The sequence below is a fragment of the Phyllostomus hastatus genome, unplaced genomic scaffold, assembly GCF_019186645.2.
Source record: "Phyllostomus hastatus isolate PE091 unplaced genomic scaffold, TTU_PhHast_1.1 phas_contig_38, whole genome shotgun sequence".
Lineage (NCBI taxonomy): Eukaryota > Metazoa > Chordata > Mammalia > Chiroptera > Phyllostomidae > Phyllostomus > Phyllostomus hastatus.
Window position 1 is genome coordinate 25,516,031 of NW_025333869.1, and position 24,167 is coordinate 25,540,197.

A 24,167-nucleotide genomic window follows, 5' to 3' on the forward strand; every position below is an offset into this window, starting at 1 on the left:
GGAGAGCAGGCTGCCAGGGCACCCCAGTGACCTGTGTGGGGAGCTCTGAGGGCTTTAGTTAAAGATGGATGGGTGGAGACTTAGCAACCAGAATGAGACTGTCTTGGTAACACCAAGGGAGGGAACAGTCCGAGACCGCCACGGAGACGTCGTTAAGGGAGCTGGCTCTCCTCGGGGACAGCCCACGTCAGTGTTGACAAAATGAAGCTCCAAACAGTTATTGGGAAAATAAAACTATTTCATGTTTATACCTCGAGGGGCTGAGAGTCTTGGATCAAATCCATTATATTTAAATATTTACATGCACAAATATGCTTGTTTCTGCATAGATCTTTCTCAGAGGATGTGAGTGCCATGGCTGCCTCTGTGGGGGAGGGCGACGAGGGAGATCTGCTTTTCTTCTATGCTTTCATGCCTTTTGAAATTTTTATGCCATAGGCAAGTATTACAATATATTTTTAATTAAAGGGGGCAGCAGTGTTTTTAAAACTTTGTTAAAGGGAACTGGATGAGGCTTTCCTGTGTCCGACCTTAAACTAGAATTGCAATGGACTTTCTCTTCTTGAGGCCCCTGGTGGAGGAGGGGGCAGTGGGCTGCCCGCCCAGCAGCCCTCCACGGGCAACGGTGGGTACCCGGAGTTTGCCAGCTGTGCCGGGCCGGCCGACTGGGCGTGTGTGCCAGCTGTGTCACCTTCCTGGGCAGCAGCCACTTGGCCACAGGATAGGAACCAGCCCATCTTTTGCTCACAACTGGGTTTTCCTCACCTACTCCCGGGACTGTGAAAGAGGAGGGCCCACGGGGTGGGGCTGTCACAGCACCCCCTGCCCAGAACCAGCACCCCCCAGATGTTGGAACGCCAGCCAGAGGGCCCCTGCAGAGCTGCAGGTCTAAAGCCCACACTTACGGATGGGGAAACTGAGACCGAGGGAAGGACCGTGACCTGAACGGAATCAGGACTAGAACTTAGGTCCCTTGCTTCCCAGGCCAGAACTCTGAACACACTGCCCCCAAGGAACAGGTGACAAGGGAGGGTCCTCCAGCGCAGATGGTGGCAAAGGGGAGGGGGGTTTAAACGGGCACCTCTCACTCTGGGGAGGACCCGACGGCTGCCTGCCTGTGGGAGCTGCTCGTGTAAAATAACCGCCCCCTGGGCTGCTGCTCCCACCGCAGGCTCCGTCCCCCATGCTGGCCGTCACACTCGCGCACACTCTCACAGCTGCCCCTCCTCTGCACCCACGCTGCCTGACCCACTGGGATGCGGTGATGGCTGGAGACACTCGGGGTCCCCGGGGAACGATGACCATCCGAGCTGGTGCCGGTACAGGTGCAAGGGCCTTGCCTGCCCCACTAGGCCATGAGTTCCCAGAGGGCCTAGGCCACAGGTGCTCCCTACCCCCGGGGGGACAGTCAGGTGGTACCCGGTGTGCCCCCCGAGACACAGGCCCCGAAAGTCTGAGCTGGCAGGGCTCGTAGGCACCACACGCTGCAGAGCATAAAACGGTGGAAATGGGCTCCATGGCCAAATACATGTGGGGCACCCGTACAAGTACGAGGGAGCCAGCTTCTCAGTGGGGCCTCCCAGAGCCTTTCCCGTGCTAGCGAGCACTGTGGCTCTCCCTGACGGGGCCAGAGAGGGCTGTCGCCACAAACTGAGGCGACCAGGGAATCCACTCAGAGTGGGCAATGCATGCTGGGAAATGCTGGGACCAGGCCCACCTCACAGAGACCTGAGGTCCACAGGGCAGAAGGGCCAGCTGGAACAGGGCTGAGGACGGTCGTCTCGCACCTTTGTGCACTTAGAAATAGAAGACCCCTCAAGACACTTCCATCAGTGGGAAAACGAACACCTGTGGGATTTTATTAGAACAAGACCCCTTACTGCCACCTGCTGGACACATCTCACAGTAAACGCAGGGCTACCATGCATGTGGGAATGCACCCTCTCCCCCAACGTGCTCCTGTCCTGTGTGCCACCTGTCTGGCCGCCCAGGGGAGCCCTGGGCCCCTCTCCGCCTGCACGAGTTCTGCTGCCCCAGGGCAGTGGTCTGCACTGACCTCCCGGTATCACCCCGGCTGGGACACATGCTTCTGCACCTCTCACAGGCAGCCAGGGACATGGGGGCCTCACCTGCCACCCTGGCCGCACATCACCAAGCCCACAGGAGGCTCAAATGACTGGCCCCCAAACACGGCCCTCGCAGGCTTTTGCACTGAGAGCACTGACTTGGGAGCAGGGCCTGAGGTCCAGACCCAGCACGGGCCTGAACTTGCTGTGTGACCATGGGGAGTCCTCAGCCCTCTCGGGGCCAGCTTTCCCCTCTGCACAGTGAGGCAGCTGAGCTTGACCATTTCCAGGAGCTCAGAGTCCTGACAGGAGCCCTCCACCCCGCAAGCCCCTGGAATTTTGAAAAAAGCAGGAAGGTCACTCCCATTGGTTGACAGAAAGACAGTCCAGAAGACCACAGAATACAACCTGGAGTTTTTTATTAGACTAGGAAATATAATTTATTTCATAAAAATTAATCTTGTTACAATAGGAATGCTAAATGTTATTTACAGGTTGTAGTTTACAGAATCAACAGAGGTGGGACCAGGGCCATTCCCGCAGCCCTGCAGCCCTGGGACACGTAGCCACGCCCGTGGCCAGGCCGGGGGGCCAGCCCTTTGCCCCCAGGAGAGCTACTCCCTCACCCCAGGCTCCTGAGTCACCTCCCCTCAGAGGGCCTGCTCAGGGACCTGGCTCAGCTGCCTGGTTGCTGGGGGAAGGGGACAGGAGGCCCCATGTCGTCCTGGAGACAGGAGGGTTCTCACGCCCTCAGAAGGACCCCCGGCCGGGACTCTGGATCCTGGGCACTTCAAGAGAAGGCGGAGGGAGAGGCACGTAGAAGATACACTGACTGACCCTATGGACTCAGAGAGGGCAGAAAACAGGCAAGCCGACCTCTGGGTGTCCCAACTTGGGACTCAAGGATGGCACACTCTCACACAGGTGGAGACACGTTTCTGGAGGGGAGCCCTGACGCGCCCGCATGTGAATAAAAGCACACACACACAGAGCAGTGCACACGTGCGCATGCACCAACACACCCCGGAGACAGACATAAACACCCCAGGGAGGGCCACACAGGCGCGGCGTCGGTACGCAGGCCACGTGGGGCTGTAGTCACAGCACATGCGGTAGATTGATGGAGACACTAAACCCTCTCCTGGCTTTTCTTATAAAGCTGAACAGCCGGGACCATCCCAGGGGGCTCCCGCCAACTGGTCCTGTGCTCCAGGCCCTGGCGCACAATTCCGAGGAATCAGACTAGTCCTTGCAGGCACTGAGCAAGCAAGCTTCTGAGCATGGCAGGCAGACCGCAGGAATTTCTATCCACTGGGGTTCCCACCCAAAGCCTAGACCCACGGCGTGCCAGAACCCAGAGGGCTTCGGACAGCAGCTTTGAAGCCTTCTAGCGATAAAGAGGAAATGAGGCCGAGAAGGCCATCCTATGCCTGAGGTCACATAGTTTAATGGCAAAGCTGAAGACTGAGGTCTGGTCTTGGGACTCCAAGCTGCCTGTGGGCATTTCAGAGCCTGCGACAGGCATGGCACCAGCAGAGCCCCTGGTGGCACTGGTTCGACTGCCCTCGACTCCATGCTGCCTATCCCACAGCGGGGCAGGGACGCCGGCTGGGACTACAGCCCTGAGCCCTGCTCTCCTCTCAGGTGACCAGACTTTCAGAGGCTGGTGGTGCCCAGGCTGGTTCTGGAGGAGGTTTGTGGGCCTGCTGGGGCAAGCCCAGGGTCCGTGCCCAGGCCTGGCAGGGGAGCTGGCGTGAGCCTTGCCTGGGTGCCGTGGTGAGGCCTTTGATGAAATCTCTGTGCCAGAGGCCTGGTCCCACCCATTGTCGGACAGCTCAAAAGGGACGGGGATGTATCTCTCCCTGACTAGGGACCCTGCTGGCCCCTCAGAACATCCTGGAATAGGCTGCTGAGGGGTGCCAGCCCCTCCTCTCTGGCAACCCTTCCTGTTCAAAGGTTACCTACCACAGGAGCTCCCAGACTACAGAGGGGGGGAGGTGCCTGCAGAGATCAGAGCTGAAAAGATTGCCCTCCACCCTCCCTCCCCCACTCTGGGCAGGTGGGAGGGCATGTAAAGCTCAGCCAGGCCACCCACCTCCCAGCCTCCCAGGCGGCGAGGCTGCTGCTAACGCATTCCTCAAAGCCGCACCGAGGCCCAGCTCAGGCTTCTGCTGCTGAAGGGCCCCTCTTGTCCACCCCTTCTGTCTCGTGGAAAGAGACAGGTGGGGTAAGGGTGAGTCCTGGATTCCTGGGATTTAAAAGAATACCAACCTGCTCCAGCCTACCTGTTCTAGAGGCTCCTGGGAGGGGGTGTCCTGGTTGGCCCCACCTTAGGGTGAAGCAGAAGAAGTGTCCACAGGAGACTCTCATCTCCCACTTCTTTCTCTGCTAGGGCTCCGCTTCTGGGCCCTATCTCCTCCCAGGAGCCACCAGACCATGGTGCTGGGAACAGTCTCCCTGGCGCACGGCTGGCCCGGGCGGCCCTCGCGTCCCTCGCGTCCCTCCCAGGGCCCAGAGCAGTCTGGAAGGGAGGGAGAGCCCTGCTCACTCCAGCGCTCAGGGCTCCTTGGCTTTATGAATTCAGCGTCTCCTTAAGATTTTAGAGGGAATCATGTACCATGGCTAAATCCCCACCTGAGCCTGTACAACTGGGGAAACTGAGGACTTGTAAGAATTCAGTCTGAGATGGAATAATCATTAGCAGCAAAGTGTCCCTGTTCAGTCTCCCTCTCTCCCTAGTCTCACACGCACATGCACACGAGCACACACGGACACGCTCCTGGCCAGAACCGTGAATGCACCCACATTCATCCACACTCAAGAAAAGAGTTTTCTATATTTTTTGTGTTATTTTTCATTTTCTTCCTTTTTTTCTTAAAAAGACTTATCCAAATATCTGGATAATAAATCATTTGCGTTTCCTAAGAAACTGGGTTTTTCTTTTCCCTTGTGGTTTTGGTGTTTTTCTTCTTCCTCGAGCCTCACTAGCAGTGTGAAGCTTTCTTTCTTTCCTTTAGCTTTTGGACAGGAGAAAGCAGTCTGTCTGAACTGTACTCGACTCTTCAAAGAGGAAAACGGTGTGAAGACAGAGGGCTTAGGGAGGAGGGAGAAGCCAACAGCTGAGGAAGGAAATTAAGGACAAGACTGAAACAAAGTTAACCCAGCGGTCCCGGGGCTGCGTGTGGAGGGTGGAGGTGGAGGTGGAGGTGGGGGGGCCGCCCCTTGCTCCCCTCACTGCTTCTCGGCCCCTCTCTGGTTTCTGCACGAAGGTCTGAGGCCAGGAGAGACAGCAGGGGTGGGGACGGAACACTGGGTCCTCCTGACACCAGAGTACACGGAATTCCTAAGGCTGGTTGTGGTCCAGGGGTGGGCGAGGGAGGAGCAGGAGGGGTGACTCTGGCTGTGAGCTGGGGGGCCGTGGAGGCTGAGCATGGGGAGCTGCCTGGACTCCCCGTAACCACCTCCTGCCAGTCCCTGTGAGCCCGCGGTCTGGGGCAGCTCAGCAGTCCCCATCAGTGGCCATGGCCACCAGCATCTCACTCTTGCCCATCTCCTCCAAGGCACTGGCCAGGCTGTTGAGGTCCCCGTCATCCTGCTGCAGAGCTTCCCAGAGGTCCAGGATCACACCTGTGGGACTTGCTTTGGTGGCGAAGTAGTTCAGGTACCTGGCGGAGGGAAGAAGGACGCCAGGCTGCCCAAAAGCTCGACACCTCCCAGAAGCCTGGGCGTGCGGAGAGCACCCAAAGGTGGGAAGGCTGTGGACTCTGGGGTCCCACCGTCCTGGGTCTGAGTCTCAGGTCCTCTGCTTTCAGGCTGTGTGGCCTTGGGTAAGTTACCGCATCTCTCTGAGCCTCAGTCTCTTCAGCTTTAAAAGAGAAACTGTCTAGCTCACTGTCATTCATCATCTTATTATCATCACTGAAAGACACCGGCCCCAGGGGACACTGTCGAAACCTGGAACTCCATTCTCTGCTCCCCCTGCCTTCACTCCCTGCCCGCTCTCATCCCCGTGACTCTCTGAGAGCAGGAAGAATGCCTTAGACAGCTTCATGGATCCCACCCACTTCTAGTAAGGTGTCTTTTTTTAAGAAAAAAGATGTGTTTATTTATTCTTAGAGAGAGGGGAAGGGAGGGAGAAAGATCGATGTGAGAAGGAAACATTGAGATCAGCTGCCTCTCATATGCACCTCGGCCAGGGGAACCGGGGGATCGAACCCACAACCCAGGTATGTGCCCAGACCGGGAATCAAACTAGTGAGCTTTCACTTTGCAGGAGGGAGCCCAACCAACTAAGCCACACTAGTCAGCACTCTAAAAAGATGTCTTAAAAGTGGCATCTGCTCCATGCAGTTTTGTTAAATGGAGTCTCAATAAGCATAACATCATTAATAATGATTATTATTGCCATTGTATTTATCCAGCATTTTAAGTACTCCGGGAAATTTCTGATGCATCAACCTGCATTTCCAGGGCACCTGCTTTGTCCTGGGCACCGGGGTGCTGACGGCGAGCACACCTAGCTGGTGCCCAGCTTTGCCCGATGGTCGCAGGCCAGGACTATAAGCACACGCTTCTCGGGAAACGCATGTCTCAGACTCAGTGCACTGGAGGGGAGTGGAAGTGGGCTATGGTGTGGGCGGGCCAGGCCCGTGTCCCAGCACTCACCGGTCCATGGAGAGCTTCTTCGCCAAGAGGCGCCAGTCATTGCCCCGCGAGTTGGGGGCATCCAGGCTGTTGCATATCTTCTGGCGGATAGACAGTGGGATCTTGAAGGCATAGGGTCCCAGCTGGGTGGTGAGTGTGCTGCTGGGGGCAGAGCAGAGGGCGTCCAGGGAGCCAGCAGGTGTCTGGAAGGGCAGGGGTCAAGGGTGAGAGGGGCAGGGGTTCTCGCATGCACGGTGCTGGGCATCTCTCCCTGTAGCCTTCCTGCGTCGAAACTATGAGCTAATGGAGCCTCCATTCAGCCCCTCGCTCCCCTGGAGAGGCTCCAGCTGCTTAGTCCAAGGCTTTCCACCCTGGGGGTCAGATCCTGAGGGCCAGGGCTGTGAGCCTGACCCCCAGCCCTCAGGGGGTACACCAGGCTGATGGACTGCCCCGGGCGAATGGTGATGCAGCCTCAAGATTACGTGCTCCGAGGAGCCGAGCCAGTCCACACACATGGAAAATGAAGTCTAGAATGGGAGTGACTTGCCCACGATCACATGCCAAGTGGGTGGCACAGCTGGGGCTAGACCTGCATCTAGTGCTCTTGACCCTGCACAATCGGGAGGGTCCAGCACTGTCCCCCGAGTGGCCTGGGTTCTGTGGACCTCAATCCAGATTCACAGTGGTGGACAGTGGCAGGCTGGGGCTAAGCAATGGCCGGACACGGGGTCGATGGTACCTACCCTCCCTGAAACCTACTTCTCCACCTCCCAGGTGGGCTCACTGGACGTCTCCCTGCTGACTGTGAAGATCCAGTGGGATAACCTATGTCACTTGGCACAGAACACGTCACACACGGAGTCGGCACTCTACAAATGGCAGCTGTTAGCAAAACGTGACCGAGCCCCAGCTCAGACTTGGGGGCTGTGGGAGACAGCATTTCCACTGCGATGTGTGTGGGGTGAGCTGCAGGTCCGCGGGCTGCCCCCACCAGCCCTCACCTCTGCCAGTGTGGTGTGCAGCTGGAATATCTGGCCTTCCCCTTCCACCTGCCGCACGCAGATCTTACAGGCGAACTCGGTGGCGGCCAGGCTGTGTCTCTCCAGGGTGAAGGTGCAGTGAAGGGCCTTCTGGCTGCCACTCCAAATGTGATAGAAGGGGATCTCCTGGGGAAGGAGGGGAGCCCGGGTCAAGGAGACAAGGCCAGCCTGCCCCATGCTCAGGGTATGGAGGCGGAGGTAGGTAAAGGGCCCGGTGTCGGGGGAGGGGGCTGGGACCTCTCGATGGAGCAGTTCAGGCCTCTCCATCTAGATGGGCAGAGGAAGAGCTGGTCACGGACCCTTCGGCTGAGAAAGGGCAGGAAGAAGGCACAAGTCTGAATGTGTGAGTGTGTGCACATGTGTGTGTGCCTGGGGCTGGGAAGCCAAGGGACTCTGGTGTCACAGACGGGTGGGTGGAGGGATGTAACCATCGTAGATAAGTTTGGACAGTCTCCCAGGCGTAAGTGCTCTTAGAGGTGCTTGAAGATGATGTGGACAGACATCTGTGCGTGGGGGAGGGAGTGCGAGTGTGGCTGTCACGGTCCTGAATGTGGGATGTGCCTCAGGACGACTGGGGAGGGGGCGTGGCCAGCGTGTGCAAGGCAGATGGAGATGGAGAGGCAAGGCTGCAGGGCTGAGGAAGGAGCAGAGCCTGGGAGGGGAAATTGGTCTTCCCGGGGCAGATCCCCAAGTGTGCCCCGAACCCAGTGCCAGCCCTCCCCCTCCCTCAGCCCAGCCCTCACCTGGTACTTGGCCAGCAGCTTGCTCCTCCAGTGAGCATGGGGGATGTCATGCAGGGAGAGGCGCAGGTTGTGGTAACTGTTCTTGAAGAGCAGGGGTTTGGGCTCCTCCACCAGGTAGCCGCCCAGGGTCCGCTCCAGCTCCAGCACCTCCTGTGGGTCGGGCGGGGGCAACAGGAAGGGGGGGGGGCCATCATACTTGGCCAGTGGGCCTTTGCCTACTGTAAGCTTGTGAGCTGAGACAGGTTTGGGCACAGGGAACCAGGCTGTAACATTTCAGGCAGAGACCCACCTGAGCACAGGGCTGGGCATTTGGTAAGTACTCATCTTAGAAGGCTTATGTGGATACGTGGATGAACAGACAGAAAAAACACGGATAGGTAAATGGATGAATACTGGGATGGATGTGTGTAAATGGGCGGACAGTTGGACTGATGAACGAATGGACAGATGGATGGATGGATAAACAGAGATGAACAGAGAAACAAGAGACGGATGTGAAGTGAAGGCCCGATGGAAGGAGTGGTGAACCGGTGGGCGTGTGCGGGCTGGGCATATCAGGGGCTGTGGACTGAACGAGTACACGGACAGGTGAGCAGGAAGTTGGATGGATGGACGAGTGGACTGACAGACCGATGGATGGACAGACGGCCCAGGACTGAGTAAACAAAATGCCAGCATGCCAAAATGTGGCAGCTTCCCTCTCAATCTCCACTCCATCCTCTGACCAAAGCCGTTAGCCCGTGGCCCAGTACGAGGGCAGCCAGGCTGCAAGGCTGTTTCTCAGGAGTCTCCAGCCCATTACGGGCCCTCCGGGAATTCAGGCCCGCGTGGTCCCTGCAGGAGACACGCACTCTCCCTTGAGGCCTCCTCACCCCTGTTGCATCAGATGGCAACTTGTAGCTTGAGACAAGTTACAGGAGACTGGGGGCAAAGGAGCTGGAAGGGAGCACCTGTAAACAGGTGTCCTCCAGGTCTATGGCCCTGCCCACTGGACACGTTCCAAATTCCTTGGTGTGGCCCAGAGAGTGTTGGGATGCTGAGCTCTGTCTCTCCAGCCCCGTCTCTCTCCCTCACACGTCCCCTGCAGGCTTTGGTCGCACAGCAAGACACACGTGCTTTTGCATCAGCTGCTCTGTCTCCCGGAATGCCCTTCATCCTCTATCCAGCACACCTCCGTCTCCTTTGGAGCCTGCCAGCTCTGCTGGGAAGCCTTCTCAAAAACCCCTCCCCAGCAACCTGGGCTCTGAAAGCCCCTTCTGGGCTGGCGCTCCCTCAGCCCTCTGGAAGACCACCATAGGGACCACCTCTCTATAGCCCACCTCTAGCCTGGAGACTGGCGAGGACAGGACTTGTGCCTGACTCATCTATGTATCTCGAGACTGATGCCATTTCAATGTTTGAGGAATGCACGAATGACTGAGTGAGGCTGATGGTAGTGGAGGATTGCCTGGAAGGTACCACGGTCCTGGGGAGGGGGATACTAGAAGATACCATGCAGCTGGCTGGCTGGGGGTGATGTACCTAATAGCATTCCAGGGCTGTGTGGGTACCTGCGGCCTGGCCTTACCTTCAGTGCTACAGGGGTGTCCTCCAGGCAGTAGACCCTGAGGCTGTACTCCAGGGACGTGCAGAGGGCCGGGGCGAAGATGGCCAGCTGGAGCCGCTTGACTGCCGAGCGGGAATAGGACTCACCCGTGAAGACATAGGTGCCCAGCTGGTCTAACAGGGTGTGGCAGGACCTGGCCTCCAGCTGGCAGTAGCAAGGGGTGTCCAGGGTCTCCTCGTCCAGGGTCACCACCTCCTGCAAGGTGAGGATGGGGGTGGGGCAGACAGGTCGCAGTCAAGGCCCGGGAGGGGGTCCACCCAGGGTGGGCCAAGGGGAAAGAAGGCAGGTTCGGATAGTGGGCCCAGTCCCCCAGCTTTGGCTCCTCACCTCCCAATGGCCTTGGTGGGCCTGCGTCTTGAGCTGGAAGATCCAGTTGCTGGCACTGACTTCGGCACAGTGGGGCACCGTGAGAATGACAGGGCGGCAAAGCAGCAGGCCTGTGGGCCCACAGGTCACCGCAGGGCTCAATACTGTCTGGGTCCCTTCCAAAAGTGGGCTGGGGGAAGGCGGGAGGCAGTGAGGGGAGGGCTGCGGAGCTCAGCCAGGACTCAGTTAGATGAGTGTGGGGCCCCCACTTCTGTCCCTGCTCAACCCCTGGGGCTCCCAGAGGTTGGGGGTTAAGGGGAGGCAGAGAAATGGCGTAGATCTCCAGACTGTTTCCAGATTTTTGCTATCACACTATGACATCCTCACAGCCAAGTCTTTGCTCACATTTTCAAAGACTCTGTACTCTTTAAGTGTTTTTAAAAGGAGGTGCTAAACTGTCCTATGAAGCCCTGGCCCAGTGAGCTGAGTGCTGGCCTTTGAGCCAAAAGGCCGCCAGTTCGATCCCCAATCAGGGCACACGCCTGCATTGCGGGCCCGGTCCCTGGTTAGGGGTGCACAAGAGGGAACCAACTGATCGATGTTTCTCTCCCTCCCTTCTCTCTCTTAAAAAATAAATAAATAAAATATTTAAAAACCTCACAAAAACTGTCCTCTGGAAAGCTGATATCACTCTACACTTCCACCAGCACGCCACAGAGGGCTTTTGCCCGTATGAAGGCATTATTGTTTGAAAAAATCTTTACAAACTCACAAAGCAAAAAAAACTCCCAGTGTCTCACGGCTGTTTGAGTCACTATTTGACTACAAGGTAGGTTACACAGTTTGTCACACCTACTGGCCACTGTGTGTGTAAATCACTTGTTCATGTCATTTGCCCATGTTTGCACTGAGATGTTCAGTTTTTCTCATTGGTCTCCAAAACCTGTTTACATTGTAAGGAGATTAGACTTTTGTCTTATTGTGGCCAATCTGTAAACTGCCTTTCAAGTTATGAGGGGGGGCCTCAAAAACCCCTCTTGGAATTACCTTCTGGAGGGTGGGCCCCTTGTAGCACAGGCTTTGCCTGCTAGGTGAGTGTTCTAGGAACCCATCTGTACCAGCTGGAATTGTTGTGAGAGGCTGCATTCTGCTCCAGTGAAATTTTTTTGGGAAACTGTCAATGTGTTTGCCCATTTCATGACCAGTGATCTACCAGCGCACCTGCCCACACTGCGCTGTGTTCAGCAGTTTTTGCTCCAAAACAGCACAAAACCCGTGTCTCAATTTCCCTGTTCACTTGGTCCCCCTCAGAGTGACTTTATTTTGTTTCCCCAGATGAAAAAAACCCTCAAAGGGAAATGTTTTACTGATGTGGGTGGGGGGGAGTGAAATAGCAGAAGCACAAAAAGGCATCAAAACAACTAGTTCAAAAACCATTTTGAGTGGTGGGGAAAACATCTCGATAGGTATTATGCATCAAATGGCGAGTGTTTTGAAGGCGACTGAAGTTTAAACACATAACTACACAATTTTTATAAGTAAGTTCTGGTGTTTCTGGGTCCCCCCCCTCTGACATGATTTGTTGTGCTGGTTCGGCAAATTTTTTGAGTGGACACAGGAGATCTACCCGAGTTTTCCTCGAAGGACTAACGCAGGCCTCAGGGTCAGGTTGGAGAGGGAGAGGGTGCTGGTCCGAGCCCAGGGCAGGCAGGTGGGCAGCAGGGAGGGAGGAAGAGCGGGGTGAACCCGGGCTGGGGCCCCTCTACTCACAGGGTGCTTTCTGTCTTGTTGATAAGGAGGTACATTTCGTAGAACTTGCCCTGGGGGATGGCTCCATTGGGCACCAGCAGACTGACCCCTAGGAGGAGAAGGAGGTCAGCAGGGAGGGGCTGAAGGGAAACCAGGAACTCTGAACAGGAAATGGGGGGCTGGCCTCTGGCTTGGGGCAGGGAGAGAAAGACATCGCTTGAGTTCCAGGTGGCCACCAGCAGGGGCGGGGAGAGAAGGTCTGGGGACTGAGTGCAAGCGGAGGCCAGGCCACTGACCGCAGAGGGCCTGTTGGTGACACGGCGCCTCTGGCCCCGGGGTGGGGCGTAGAGACAGGACGCAGGCCTGGAGGCGGCAGGTCTCGGTGTGGCTCCAGCCTCGGGCATGGCGTTGGGTGACGGCTAACTGTGGGCTCGAAATGTGAGATGGGCACCTCTGCCCTTTCTGATGCCAAAACCTAGACAGCTCTATGGGTTAGCTGAACCCCAGGGGGCATTCTCCCCCAGCGATCAGATGAAGACACTGAGGTGTGGAGAGTGGCTGGGCCAAGGTCGCCCGCCAGCAGCGAGGCAGAGGCAGAGGCAGGCCTCAAGCCCAGACCTTCTATTTCATAGTCACGTCTTTCCCTGGGCCTCACTCTCCCCGAAATGGGACCAGGGACGTCCTATCTTCTGCCGGGGCTGCCCAGAGGATGTGCTGAGGCTGGGCTGACAGGCAAGCAGAGAGGGACCCACCTGTGCCAGGGACGCTGAGCCTCCCACCCAGGCAGCCAAAGGTGCCGCTGACACTGCTCCCCGGGTCACGGGGCAGGCCCAGGAGCTGCTGGGAGCTGAGGCTGGCACTGCGCAGGTGCAGGAAGTGTGTGTCCCGGGAGAAATCACCAGGGTATGTCCCAGGCGGCAGCACCCCCAGCAGGTCAGCCCCGTCTGGCAGGCCTGACCCGGAACCGGTGGTGCCGGAGTTGTAGACCTTGATCTTGAGGTTGGGCAGGGGGTCCAGCAGGGGCGAGTTGGTCATGGGGATCTTGTCAGCCGAGTCCTGCAGGGCGTACACCGGCCCCCGGTAGATGCCGGCACTGGCTGTGAGGTCCGGGGGCATGGAGGGGTGCAGGAGCTGCGGCTGGTCTGCGGGGTGGCAGCTGCGGTCAGGCCCAGGCACGCCTCACCGGCCTGGCCCTGTGTTCTGCTCCTGCCAAGGCCCCCGCTGGTGCAAACCCCCCACACTCCCCGCCAAACACCCAGCTGCAAATGTCTTCGGGGACTCACCACCCTTCCTTGCCTGCATCTCTCTAATCCGCACCAACCCACAGAGCTATCTCGAGGACTAACTTGGAAAAACCCGAGGCCGGAGTCAAGAGCCCCCACCCTGGTCTAGCTGGTCTCTCTGCCACGCCCCACTGGTGCCCTGTCCCCACCTGCCACCCCAGGTGTCCCAGGTTCTTACTGGGCCTTGCAGTCTTGAAGTTCATTGGGTGGAAGCCTCCAGTCAGGGCGGCGGACGAGTCGGTGATGTCGGTGTCCGCATCACGGCACTTGCGGCGGTACACCACCACCCCCACCACCATGAGGACGGCCACCACCACGAGTACGGACACCACGATGCCGGCGTACAATGCCACGTCCCCCGAGGACTCCAGGGCTGCAGGGACAGGAGGGCTGCGTGAGGGGCAGGAGCAGAGACCCAGGCCCTGGGGGAGCCGGGGAGGCCCAGGGTCCCTGGGGAAAAGCAGGGCCTGGTGCTAGTCTGACCCCTGCCACGACAGGCGGCAACCTCGGGCGAGGCTTGGACCTCTCTAAGCACCAGTCTCTACAGCTAAGATGGTTGCAAAACCTCTGCCCTGCTCCCCTCTTGGTGTGGCAAGGAGAGGCAAAGTGACTCTCGGTCCCTGTGGAGAGTAAACCATAGCCCACTGCTGAGGAGGGGTCAGATCTGTGGTTTGGTCACTGGGGCCGCAGCCTGTCCTGTCGGAGCCGGGGTCAAAACCGGTCTCACTTGCAGCCTGTGGCAACGTGCAGAGGACCAGAGAGCCATGCCTGCCTAGCGGTGTTCGCAGGTGGTGGCCCTGAACCCCGCCCCCATCTCCTGTTCTGTCCCGAGGGGTGGAAGGTGGAGGTGGAGGTGGAGAGGCAGGAGAGTGCAGGACGATGGGTGAAGGGGAGGTGAGCAGGTGGAGGGAGGGGGAGGAAGGTGCTCAGGGCGGCAGCCCTTGGCTGCAGGCCCCTCCCCCAGACGGGCCGCTGGGCTGCTGCATGTCTAGAAATCAATCGCCAGGTGGGAAGCGGCCAGGGCCAGGACTCAGAGGCCAGTGAGGCTGCCCAACAGGACTTCCTGCCATGACGGGAACATGCTATGTCCGTGCTGCCCCCACATGACCGCCTCCAGCCACAGGTGGCCACCAGACAACTGAACTGTGGCCGGTGAGACTTAGGAACTGAATTTTAAAATGTATTTAACTTCAATTAAGGCAAACGTAAGTTTAAGTAGGCACACATGGCTAGTGGCTAGCATGCCGGGCACAGCGGCACCTGTGTGCGCTCTCCCCTCCCTGGCCCTCAGGGAGGGGGGGCCTGCCTTCCCTGCCTGGACGCCCTCCAGCCCCACCCCCCAGGGCAGGCCCGAGCCTTTAACGAGGCAGGCAGGACAGCTGCCCAGTTCCTCAGCCTCTGGCCCCGCGCTGGCCCCAGCAGCTCCCAGGGCTGCATTCACACCTCTCTGGGGCATCTAGCTCCCTGGGCTGGGCTCTGCCCCTGATGTCCTTGCTAACCACTGGGGCCACTGGCCTGAAGATTTACCTTCTCTAATTAGTCAACAGCTTGGTCCCGCAGTGAGCTGGGCTGAGGGGCTCACTGCTGATTTTATGACTCCACAATTACTTGGAAATTGTGGTTTAATTACCACAGGACCATCTCCCTGAGCGGCTTTATTGCTCTAGTATTAGTGCAACACAGCCTCTGGGGGCTAGAGGCCGAGCCCCAGGAACGTGGGAGGCTTTGGCCCAGCTGCCGGGGGAACCATGCAGGGCAGGTGCCGAGACGGACAGGTGTGGGCCTGCCCCCGGCCCTGTCCCAGAGAGGGAAGGCCAAGGGCGTGGGGCTTAGAGCTCCAGGTTTGACCAGGATGACATTTCAGTTCAAACCCGGGCTGGATCCCTGGGTAGGTCCCTTCTCTCTGAGACTCAGTTTCTTCTCCTGTAACAGGAGGGTCAGGGTGATGCCCTAGGGCCTCTCTGTCAGCGAGGGTCTGCCTGTCTGCATGTAACGGAGGCCGTGACTCCCGTGGCATCGGGTCCTGGGAACCCCATGGGGGCTGGTGGAGAGGCGCCTCGAACCCCCTGCCCTGCCCCCCACCCCCCAAAAAGCCAGGCAGGGAGAAAGGAGAAAGGATGGCCATGAAATGGGACTTACGGTGGCTTTTGGGGTCACTTAGAGTTTTCTTATCTGTCGAGGGAAATAAAGGGAAAGACAATGACACAGGTGGCAGGCAAAGGTGGCAGAGAAGGTGACAGAGACTGGCACGGATGAGACAATGGAGGGGGAGGGTGGGCAGAGGCCCCGAGGGGCTGCTCTGCAGCAGGCTGGGCCCTGGGGCCTGAGCCGAGCCCAGGGGTCCCTCACCCAGCGCCCGGGGACTCACGTTGCAGGCACAGCCCCCCGGTGCAGTTCTGGGAGTCCAGCAGAGCCCCGCTGCAGTCCCGGCCTCCGTTCTGGGGTGGGGGCGCCACGCACTCCCGGCTGCGCCAGTGGGCGCACTCGGTGCCGCAGGCCGACCACTTGCTCCACTCTGTCCATGCTCCGTCCACTGCAGGGGCACAGCACACGCTCGTGGGAGCACATGGGTACCCACGGACATGCATGCACACACACACTTACGTGCGCAGAACACAACCGCGCACCGCACAGGCCGCAGAGGGAAACCCGTGCCACGCACGGCCAGGCACCTCGGGGGGCACAGGGAAGCCACGTCGATGCGCAGTGTCACTCATGCAGACGAGGCCCACCATGTGAGCGCACACGCAAGACCACAAACCCAGCCTGGAGACACTCCACCGCTCACAAAGACACGTAACCACGGAGGGCCCACAGCCAGACAAGCATGGACAGACACACGGAGGGAGAGGAGTCCGACAAAGACAAAAGGACAGAGCATCAGGGCCAGCAGCCACTGTGCGCTGAGGGTCGAGGGCAGGACCGCCACTCCGACCCCCACTCAGAGCCTAGGCCTCCGTCTCCCCAGCTACCCCGGGAGTTGCAGGCTGCCAGAGGTCGCAGTGCCTGCTCCAGCCTTTTCAGCCAGCCGTGGGCCCTGGGCCAAGCACCCACGGTCCCCACGACAGGGAGCGAATGGCTTTCCTCATGGGCAAGTACCATGGCACAGAAGGCAGGGCTGGGAGCGAGGCATGGGCCCAGCCGGGGGCCTTACCTGGGCACACGGTGGTGCAGGAAGTCTTCTGGGTGGCTTGGCCCTCACAGAAGGCTCCTCCGTTGAGTGGAGTGGGGTTGGTGCAGGTCCGCGTGCGCTTCTGCCAGCCGCGGCCACAGCGGTTGGAGCAGGGCGACCACTCTTCCCAGTTGGACCACCCGCCGTTCACTGCAGGGGCAGCTGGCGTCACCCTGATGGCCGGGCTCTGCGACCCCGTGGACCCCTGAACCCCATCCCTCCACCCCGGCGAGCCTTTTGCCGGGTCTGGCCCTTCCTCCTTAGACCCCTTCGGCCTGTAGGGCTGGGGACGCAGATGCCAGCAGGCAGACCTGGTTGCACAGAGGGGACCCATGAGCACATTGTCTATTCCCCACCCCACCGTACAACGGCAAATGGAAGTCCAGGGAGGGCCAACACCCAGGATCACCCTGTGCGTGATGGGGGACCTGGGACTGGAACCCACTGTAGGGGTCTTTCCACAACAGTCAAGGCATCCCGGCTGTGGCTCCACCACTTCCCACCTGAGGGGGCAGCAAGGAGCAGCCTGCAGGCCTGGCCAGCAGACACTAACTCTGCCAGGATGACAGGCGTGGGTATAGGGGTGCCGACTGGGCCTGCCCTGGCTCTGACCCCAAGAGAGCCGGGCCTTCTCCTTCAGGGACAGACAGGCGCAGGGTCCGAGGAGAGCAAAGACCCCTGGCTAGGGGCTCAGCAGCACCTGACGTGACTGCTAGTTTGCTGTGCAACCTCGGTGGAGGCGCCTCTCCTCTCAGGGCTTCATCCTCCCCACCCATTCCCCAGGGTCCTGCTGGTGTCCTGGGGGGAGTGGGGGGGTCTGGTGGCCATCTGGCCCGGGCGCTCCTCCCTCCCTCGGCCGTGCCTGACCCGCGCTCCGGCCCACACCGTAGACGATGACGGTGGCGGTGGTGCTGCGGCGCGTGGCCACCATGTTCCTGGCCACACAGGTGTAGTTGGCCGTGTCCGAAAGGCGGGCCTGGCGGATGATGAGGTTGTGGTCGATGGTGAGCAGGAAGTTGGTGTCCTGGGTGGGGTCGATGATATCCTCATTCTTGAGCCATTCCACCTGCAGGAACAGGGCGGGGGGGCATGAGGGCCCAGCGCCCGCTCCCCTGCGTCCCGGGAAGTGGGCCCTCTCAGGACGGGCGGGGAGGCCTGACCATAAGCAGGACAGCCGGTTCACCCACCTCACCCCCAGTGGTGACACAGAGGGGCCGGTGCTGTGCCACTCACTGCAGAACACGGTGGGTAAGACGGCCACCTGCCAGCTGGCGGCCTTGGGAAGGGACCCACACTCGGTCTCAACTTCATCAAATCTAAGAAGGAATTCAATGACGCCTAACCTGTACGGCTGTTGCGAGCATCAAGTGAGTTAGCGTGGCAAGTGCGGAGCAGAGGACCTGGCCCGAGGGAATATAAAATAAGTGCTGGCTAGGAGCACGTGCTTTCGGGAGTCTTCACATCGACTCCCTCCGCTGCGGTGAGAGGCCCGGCAGAGGTCAAGAACACGGTCCCTGGGTTCAAATGCCAGCTCCGGCACACACTGTCTGGGCCACCTGGGTGGCCACTGCGCCCCTCCCAGTGCTGCTTTCCCAGCCGTAACGTGGGAGGACGACATCCGCCGTGCAGGGCTGCTGTGAAGGCCTGCATGCCGAGGGCCCCACACACGTGGGAGCCCGGTGAGGGGTCTGTCTCACAGTATGTCTGTCTGAGCCCACTGTGCTGACAGGGGCATGACCTGGGGGCGGCTACATGGTCAGAGCAGAGTTCTGGGGTCAGGTGGGCAGATCCCAAGCTGGAAACGCAGGGCCCCGTGTTCCGCCGCTGTCCCCGGCGGCCGAGCGGAGCTGTCCCCACGCCCTGCTCTAAGCCCGGATCATCAGTGCAAGAAGTGGGAACACAGCAAGGGTGGCGAGAAGGGACAGGTGGGCACTGCACAGGGATGCAAACACCACATGGTAAGGGGAAGGGGTGGCCAGCTTGTGGGGTGAGCACACGCTTAGAACATGCATATGAGGCCCTTTGCTGCCCAGAAAGCTGGGCCTTGGGTGCTGGGTGGGGCAGGGGCAGAGGGGGTATATGGCCACTTCCTTGGAAGGAGTCGGAGCCTGCGGCCTACCCAAGGAGCCCCGGGGGATCCCGCCCCAGCTCTACTCTGTCCCATGGGGTTGTGCCAGCAGAGGGCGCGGCTGGGGTCTGCGCGTGCTGTGTTCTGTGGAGGCCGTAGCTCCTTCCTCTGTGAAACGGGGAGTGCTCTGGGGACCCGAGGCATCATGGCTGGTGGCAAATACCATGCCTGCTGGAACCCTGCCATGCCCAGGGTTCCCTGTGTCCCCACTCTCACCTCAGCCACAGGCACCCCCTCTGGTGGGCGGCATTGCAGGAGAACCTCGTGGTCATGGGGTACTTCCTTGCTCAGAGGCTCCTGGTCAAAGTTCTTGCGCAGGTCTGGGGAAAGGGAGAGGGCAAGGCACACTCAGGGAGGCCAGGCAGAGCTGGAGACTGAAGTGCCCCACTCTAGCCACAAGGTGGCAGTGCATACCCAGGGAACGTTCACGGGGACACACCTGACCTTTACCCGGGGAGTATCAGCCTCTCCAAGGTGAGACCTTATCAACTGAAGTTGCAGGAACAGGGCCCCCTCCCTGACTATGGGGATTCATGTCCAATGGACATGGTGGTCTGGGATGGTGAGGAAGCTGGCAGCTTCCTTAAATAGGTGTAGGTGAAAATGGGCCTTTACAGATCTGTGGGCCAGAGGTGGCCCAGGTTCTGGGTCTAGAAGCCCTCACTGAGCTGGCGTCCATGGGCCCCAGTGTCTCTGTGGTGGGCATCTTCAGCCAGATATCCCCACAGATGTGGGGTCCCCTCTCCTAGATCCACAGGGAAGGGGACAGGGTCTGGGGAATGGAGGGGGGCTGTCAGCGTGACCTACATGCGATGCGGACATAGGCCCGGCGACTCCTGGTGGTGCCCGCAGAACTCCAGGCCACGCACTGGCACCAGTAATCCTCCAGCCCGAACAGTTCCTCCACCTGCTGCCGAGACACCTCGATCTGCACCTCCCGCACCGGCAGGCCTGCAGGAGGAGAGAGACACCGCTGGGGCAGGCCCAGGACACGCAACGTAGGACAGAGCACCACGACACCTCTTTCCTTCCTACTCCCGGGGCCTTGTGGCTCTGCTGCCCAGGCCTCTCATCTCCACCTATTTCTCTCGTCTCCTCTGCCTCCACCCTGACCCTAGCCACCACTAGAAACTGCAATGGCTCGAACCAGCCATCTTTCTCCATCCAATGCACTTTCCACCCTGCAGCCAGTGAGCGCTCTCCAGAACACACAAATGCCATGTCATTCCCCTGGTTATGACCCTGGTCCTCTCAGCACGAAGACCCAGACCTTCCGCCTGGCTCACTACAGCTTCATCTTCCGGTCCTTCGTGCTACCGTTGCCCCTCTATCCATGGGCTCTTTGCACACCCAGTACCTCGCCTGGAGCTCTCTTCTGTCCTCTGTGTCCAGTGAACTCCCAGGCAGCTTTGGATTGGGCCTCTCTTCTGGAGGGAAGCCGCCTGACCCTGGGCCCCCAATGCTCCGCCCCCGCTCTGGTGCCCCTGACCTACACAGGCCATTGTTCTGTGAGTCACCACTGCTGCCCGTCCCACCAGCCACTGTCAGGAATGGGACTGATGGCTGGTGCACTCAGGTGCTGACTGCCTGTCTCCCACGGGGGAGAGAGCAGGGGCTCTGCCTGCTTACCGCAGGTCTGGAAGAGAGGCTTGACGCCCATCTGAAGAGTGCACACGGCCTCTCCCTGATCATGGCTCGGGAGCCTGTGGAGCTGGAGCTGAGGGGAAGGCCCTCCTCCTGGGAGCCCCCTGACCTCTCACTGGTTCCCTGCCAGGACCCAGAGGCCTCCCTGGCTAGCCACATCCACTCGCCCACAGAGGGAATCACTCACTCTTCTGCCGACTCCCCCTTGACAAAGCCTTCCATACTCAGGAAAAAGCGAGCTTTCCTGAACTAGGGCACTCATCTGAAGTTCTGCCCCAAAGCTTGTGGGAGAACTGTGAAGCCTCCTCCTCCAGGAAGTCCTCTCTGACTCCCCACCTCAGAATTCCTAAAACTGCTCCTCCTTGCCATGCCATGTCCCAGCCCACCCTGTCATGGCTGCACATGGGCTCTGATCAGCCCCTGGAGGGCAGGACTGTCGACTGTGCCCGTGCAGTGCTACGGCACGGTGGTTGAGTGTAAAGCTGGACACGTGGACAAGTCAGAATCCTAGCCTCCCTCTCTCTCCCCAGCTGTGTAACCTTCCCTAAGTTACTTAGCCTCTCTGAGCCTCCATTCCCTCCTCAGAGTAAAACACTCAGGGTAGACTCTAAAGGCGCCATGGCCCTCACTCTGTCTCTGCACACAGCTCAGGCCAGACACAAACCAGCTGTGAGAGCGTGTGCATCCCACCCAGCCCCTTCCCAGCCCCTTCCCTTCACATGTGGAGAAACTGAGAGTCACACAGGGCAGGTGGCAGTAGAAAAGTGCCATGGCAAGTTGCAAGCAGAGCAGAGGTCAGCTCTCTTGGTGTCTTGCCAGGTTAGAGCCCTGGCCCCAAACATGTGATGTCTCTCTGGAACTCTCCAATAAAGCCCTTGACTTCATTCTCCTGCATCATGGGGGCGGGCACACCCTGGGAGGCCCTCCTAATGTCCAGGGACATAAATGGCAGGCGGCTAGGGTTTGTTGTTAGGGAGCACTGAGGGAAGAAGCGGCTTCAGGGTAGGGGTGTGTTATGTCCACTTGCAGTGGCCCTGGCCCTTTTTGGCCAGGTGGTGAGCCTGGCACAGTGGTTCCCCTCAAGGGGACCATCCACCCAGAAGGTCTCAGCAACACCCACCAGCTGGAGAGATGGGCACCATCATCCTGGGGCTGATGGGGCCCTCGGCCCCTCAGACTGGGGCCCCAGCAACAGGTGTCCTCCCTAGCACGACGGCAACGCAGCAGGTGGTGCCCTTGGGCCAGGACACGGACCTGGGCTGCCTGCCCCGGCCTGGCACGAGCTGCCACTGGACCCGCCTGTCCTGGCCCACAGCTGCCATCCTCTGCACGTTCAGTGCCTCGGAGAGTGCCAGCGAAGGCCAGGGCTGGGGAGCTCGGTCAGAACCAGCCGCACTGCCGCCACGGAAGTCGCCCACAGGACCACCGTCCATCCTTTGTAGCAAACGGGGACAACGGTGCCCCAGTTTCTGGGGCTGGCAGGGCTTGTGCAGCTGGTAGTGGGGATTTAAGAGCCACACTGTGACTATTACTGATGATCACAGGGGCGATGAGGGTCTCTGGCAGGGCATACTGTCCCCTTGCTCTGCCTGGACCCCCACAGCTGACCTCTGATACAGGCCAGAGGGGCTCAGGAACACAGAGAAGTGAGGTCAGGTTTTTAAAGAAAAAGGACAAGCAAAACCCAGAGAGAGGATGGGGGGAATGGGCATTCACAGGTCCTGGCACTGTGCTCAGCGCTGTGCAGACACCACCGTGCTGCATCCTCAGCAGGACCTTCTAGCAACACCCCTGTTTATGAAGAAAGGAATGAGCTCAGAGAGGTTGAGTGACTTCCCCAGAGTCACACAGCCACAGAGTGGGGGCAGCTGGGATATGTATTTTTTTCTTTTAAAAATTCCTTTTTTATTTTTAGATTTTGGGTGAGAATTCGACTCCAAGTCTATTTTTAAAAGTTCCTTTAAAAGTTTGGTAAAATATACATGATATAAAACTTAGCATTTTAACCATTTTTAGTTCAGTGGTATTAAGTACAGCATGGGATATAGTGTTAAGCCTGGGTGGTTCTGAAATGTGTGAGCTTTTCATAGAAAAACAGAAGTTGGGGAAGGGAGGAAGAAGGAGGGAGAATAAGAGAGAATGTCAGGAGACACACGGCGTGAGGCTGAGAGAGAGAAAGGGAACGGAAGAGAGAGGCGAGTGGGGGTCGGGGGAGAGAGAGATGGGGGGAACACAAGGAGAAGACACGGCGGGGAGACAAGGACAGGAAGGGGAGGTGGGGGACAGAAGGAGAAATGAGGGAGCTGGAGACGCAGGAGGAAGGAAGGGTGAAGGGAGAGAGGGCAGACATGGAAGCCAAGGTAGGCAGTGGGGCAGGGGGCCTCCTGGAGCCCGCGGGTGGTGGGGCTGCCAGACACCCGGCGGCCAGCAGTGGGTGGGCCCGCCCGGGTGGGCCCACCCTGTCCTGAGCCCTGGGAAAGCCTTTGTAACCCATAAGGATTCCTATAGTGCAGCTGGGCCTGGGGACAGACAGGCCTCCCCCGCACTTGGCCTGGGCGGGGGGCGGGGGGGATGCCGCTGGAGCAGGCCAGGCTTGGGGAGGTATGAGGAGCCGGGGCTCTGCCTCCTGCTTCCCACCCCTCAGAAGGAGGGGTCTAACGCTTCGGACACTCTCCTCTGTCCCTCAGGATTTGGGTTCCGTCCTAGGGCCACCTCCACGATTATTTACTTAGTATTATTAACCTTTTTAGAACTAAAACAATCCATTTCTATGAAGGGAACATTGCATCATCATGGTGAGTGGGAACAGTGCCGCTCCCCCAAACAGAGAAGACCTGTAGAACAGCAATGGCCTGGCGCCCCGGCTGGGCGCTGCGAGGCCGGGGCGTCCGGGCAGGGCCGGCCCTTCTCTGTTCAACTGTGCGCACAGCCTGTGCTGGGGTGCTGGTGGAGAACCCGGTCCCCGCCTGGACTTGTCCCCAGGGACCGGCATGTAGGAAAGAAACTGGGAGAGGGGACAAGCACTCAGCCCGGCAAGGGACTGGGTGCTGTTTCACTTGAGAGCCCGAGGTCAGGTTGCGACATGTGCCAGCCCGTGGGGAAATGCTGATCCAGGCGGTGCCACAGAGGGGAAACTGAGGCCCAGGGGCTGCATCAAGTCTCACAGGGTCTAGGTGGAGCAAAGCCCAGGACCCAGCGTCCCTGGCACCCCTGGGTCTGGGTGTCCTGGGTGATCGGGAGAGTGGGGTGACTCACCAGTGGCCTCGTCCCGGCCTTCCTGCATGACGTGGTCATTCTGGCTGACCCACTCGCCGTTGCACTTGAAATAGATCTGTGTGGCAGGGAAGGCGCGGCAGCTCAGCTCCACAGGCTTGTTCTTCACGATGTAGGCATCTTGTGGCTCCTGGAGGAAGTGGGGGAGCGGCTCAGCCGGTGCTGACTGGTAGGAGTCAGGGAGCACCTCGCTGCCTGAATCAGTGCCTGTGGAGGGAGGGAGGGAGGGAGGGTTAGGGTTCTGTGAGGCCGCAAGCCACGGCGGCCCAGGTCACCCGCTGATCCCTCAGGGGCCCATGGCACAGAGAGGGGGCCACTGGAAGAGACCTGCTAGAGATGCGCTCTGTGACCCAGGCAAGGTCTGGCTCTCCTGGGCCTCAGTTTCCCCACCCTGCCCTGCAGGATGGCTCTGCTGTGGAGCCAGCCCCAGCTCTGTGATGTTGTGTATGATACTTCTTTACAGATGGAGAAATCTGGGTGGCCTGGGGAGGGGAGGCGACCCCTCAAGGCAAG

General features: G+C 59.3%; 1 protein-coding gene across 2 annotated transcripts in view; it reads right to left on the reverse strand.

Annotated features, from left to right (window-relative positions):
- Window positions 1-2,468: 2,468 nt before the first annotated feature.
- Window positions 2,469-24,167, reverse strand: part of UNC5B (unc-5 netrin receptor B) — an 86,016-nt gene continuing 64,317 nt past the window's right edge. The window contains exons 2-17 of one of the 2 annotated variants that reach the window (XM_045842083.1): window positions 23,637-23,861; window positions 19,545-19,688; window positions 18,954-19,057; window positions 17,495-17,675; window positions 16,592-16,759; window positions 15,806-15,970; window positions 15,577-15,609; window positions 13,616-13,810; window positions 12,907-13,296; window positions 12,176-12,263; window positions 10,427-10,595; window positions 10,061-10,294; window positions 8,494-8,643; window positions 7,712-7,876; window positions 6,732-6,913; window positions 2,469-5,731 (exon numbers count right to left, since the gene is read on the reverse strand). In XM_045842083.1, the coding sequence (XP_045698039.1) occupies window positions 5,566-5,731; window positions 6,732-6,913; window positions 7,712-7,876; window positions 8,494-8,643; window positions 10,061-10,294; window positions 10,427-10,595; window positions 12,176-12,263; window positions 12,907-13,296; window positions 13,616-13,810; window positions 15,577-15,609; window positions 15,806-15,970; window positions 16,592-16,759; window positions 17,495-17,675; window positions 18,954-19,057; window positions 19,545-19,688; window positions 23,637-23,861 (2,759 nt within the window). In that variant the 3' untranslated portion in view covers window positions 2,469-5,565. The remainder of the gene's footprint in view (window positions 5,732-6,731; window positions 6,914-7,711; window positions 7,877-8,493; window positions 8,644-10,060; window positions 10,295-10,426; window positions 10,596-12,175; window positions 12,264-12,906; window positions 13,297-13,615; window positions 13,811-15,576; window positions 15,610-15,805; window positions 15,971-16,591; window positions 16,760-17,494; window positions 17,676-18,953; window positions 19,058-19,544; window positions 19,689-23,636; window positions 23,862-24,167) is intronic. The other variant, XM_045842084.1, reaches the window with a different exon arrangement.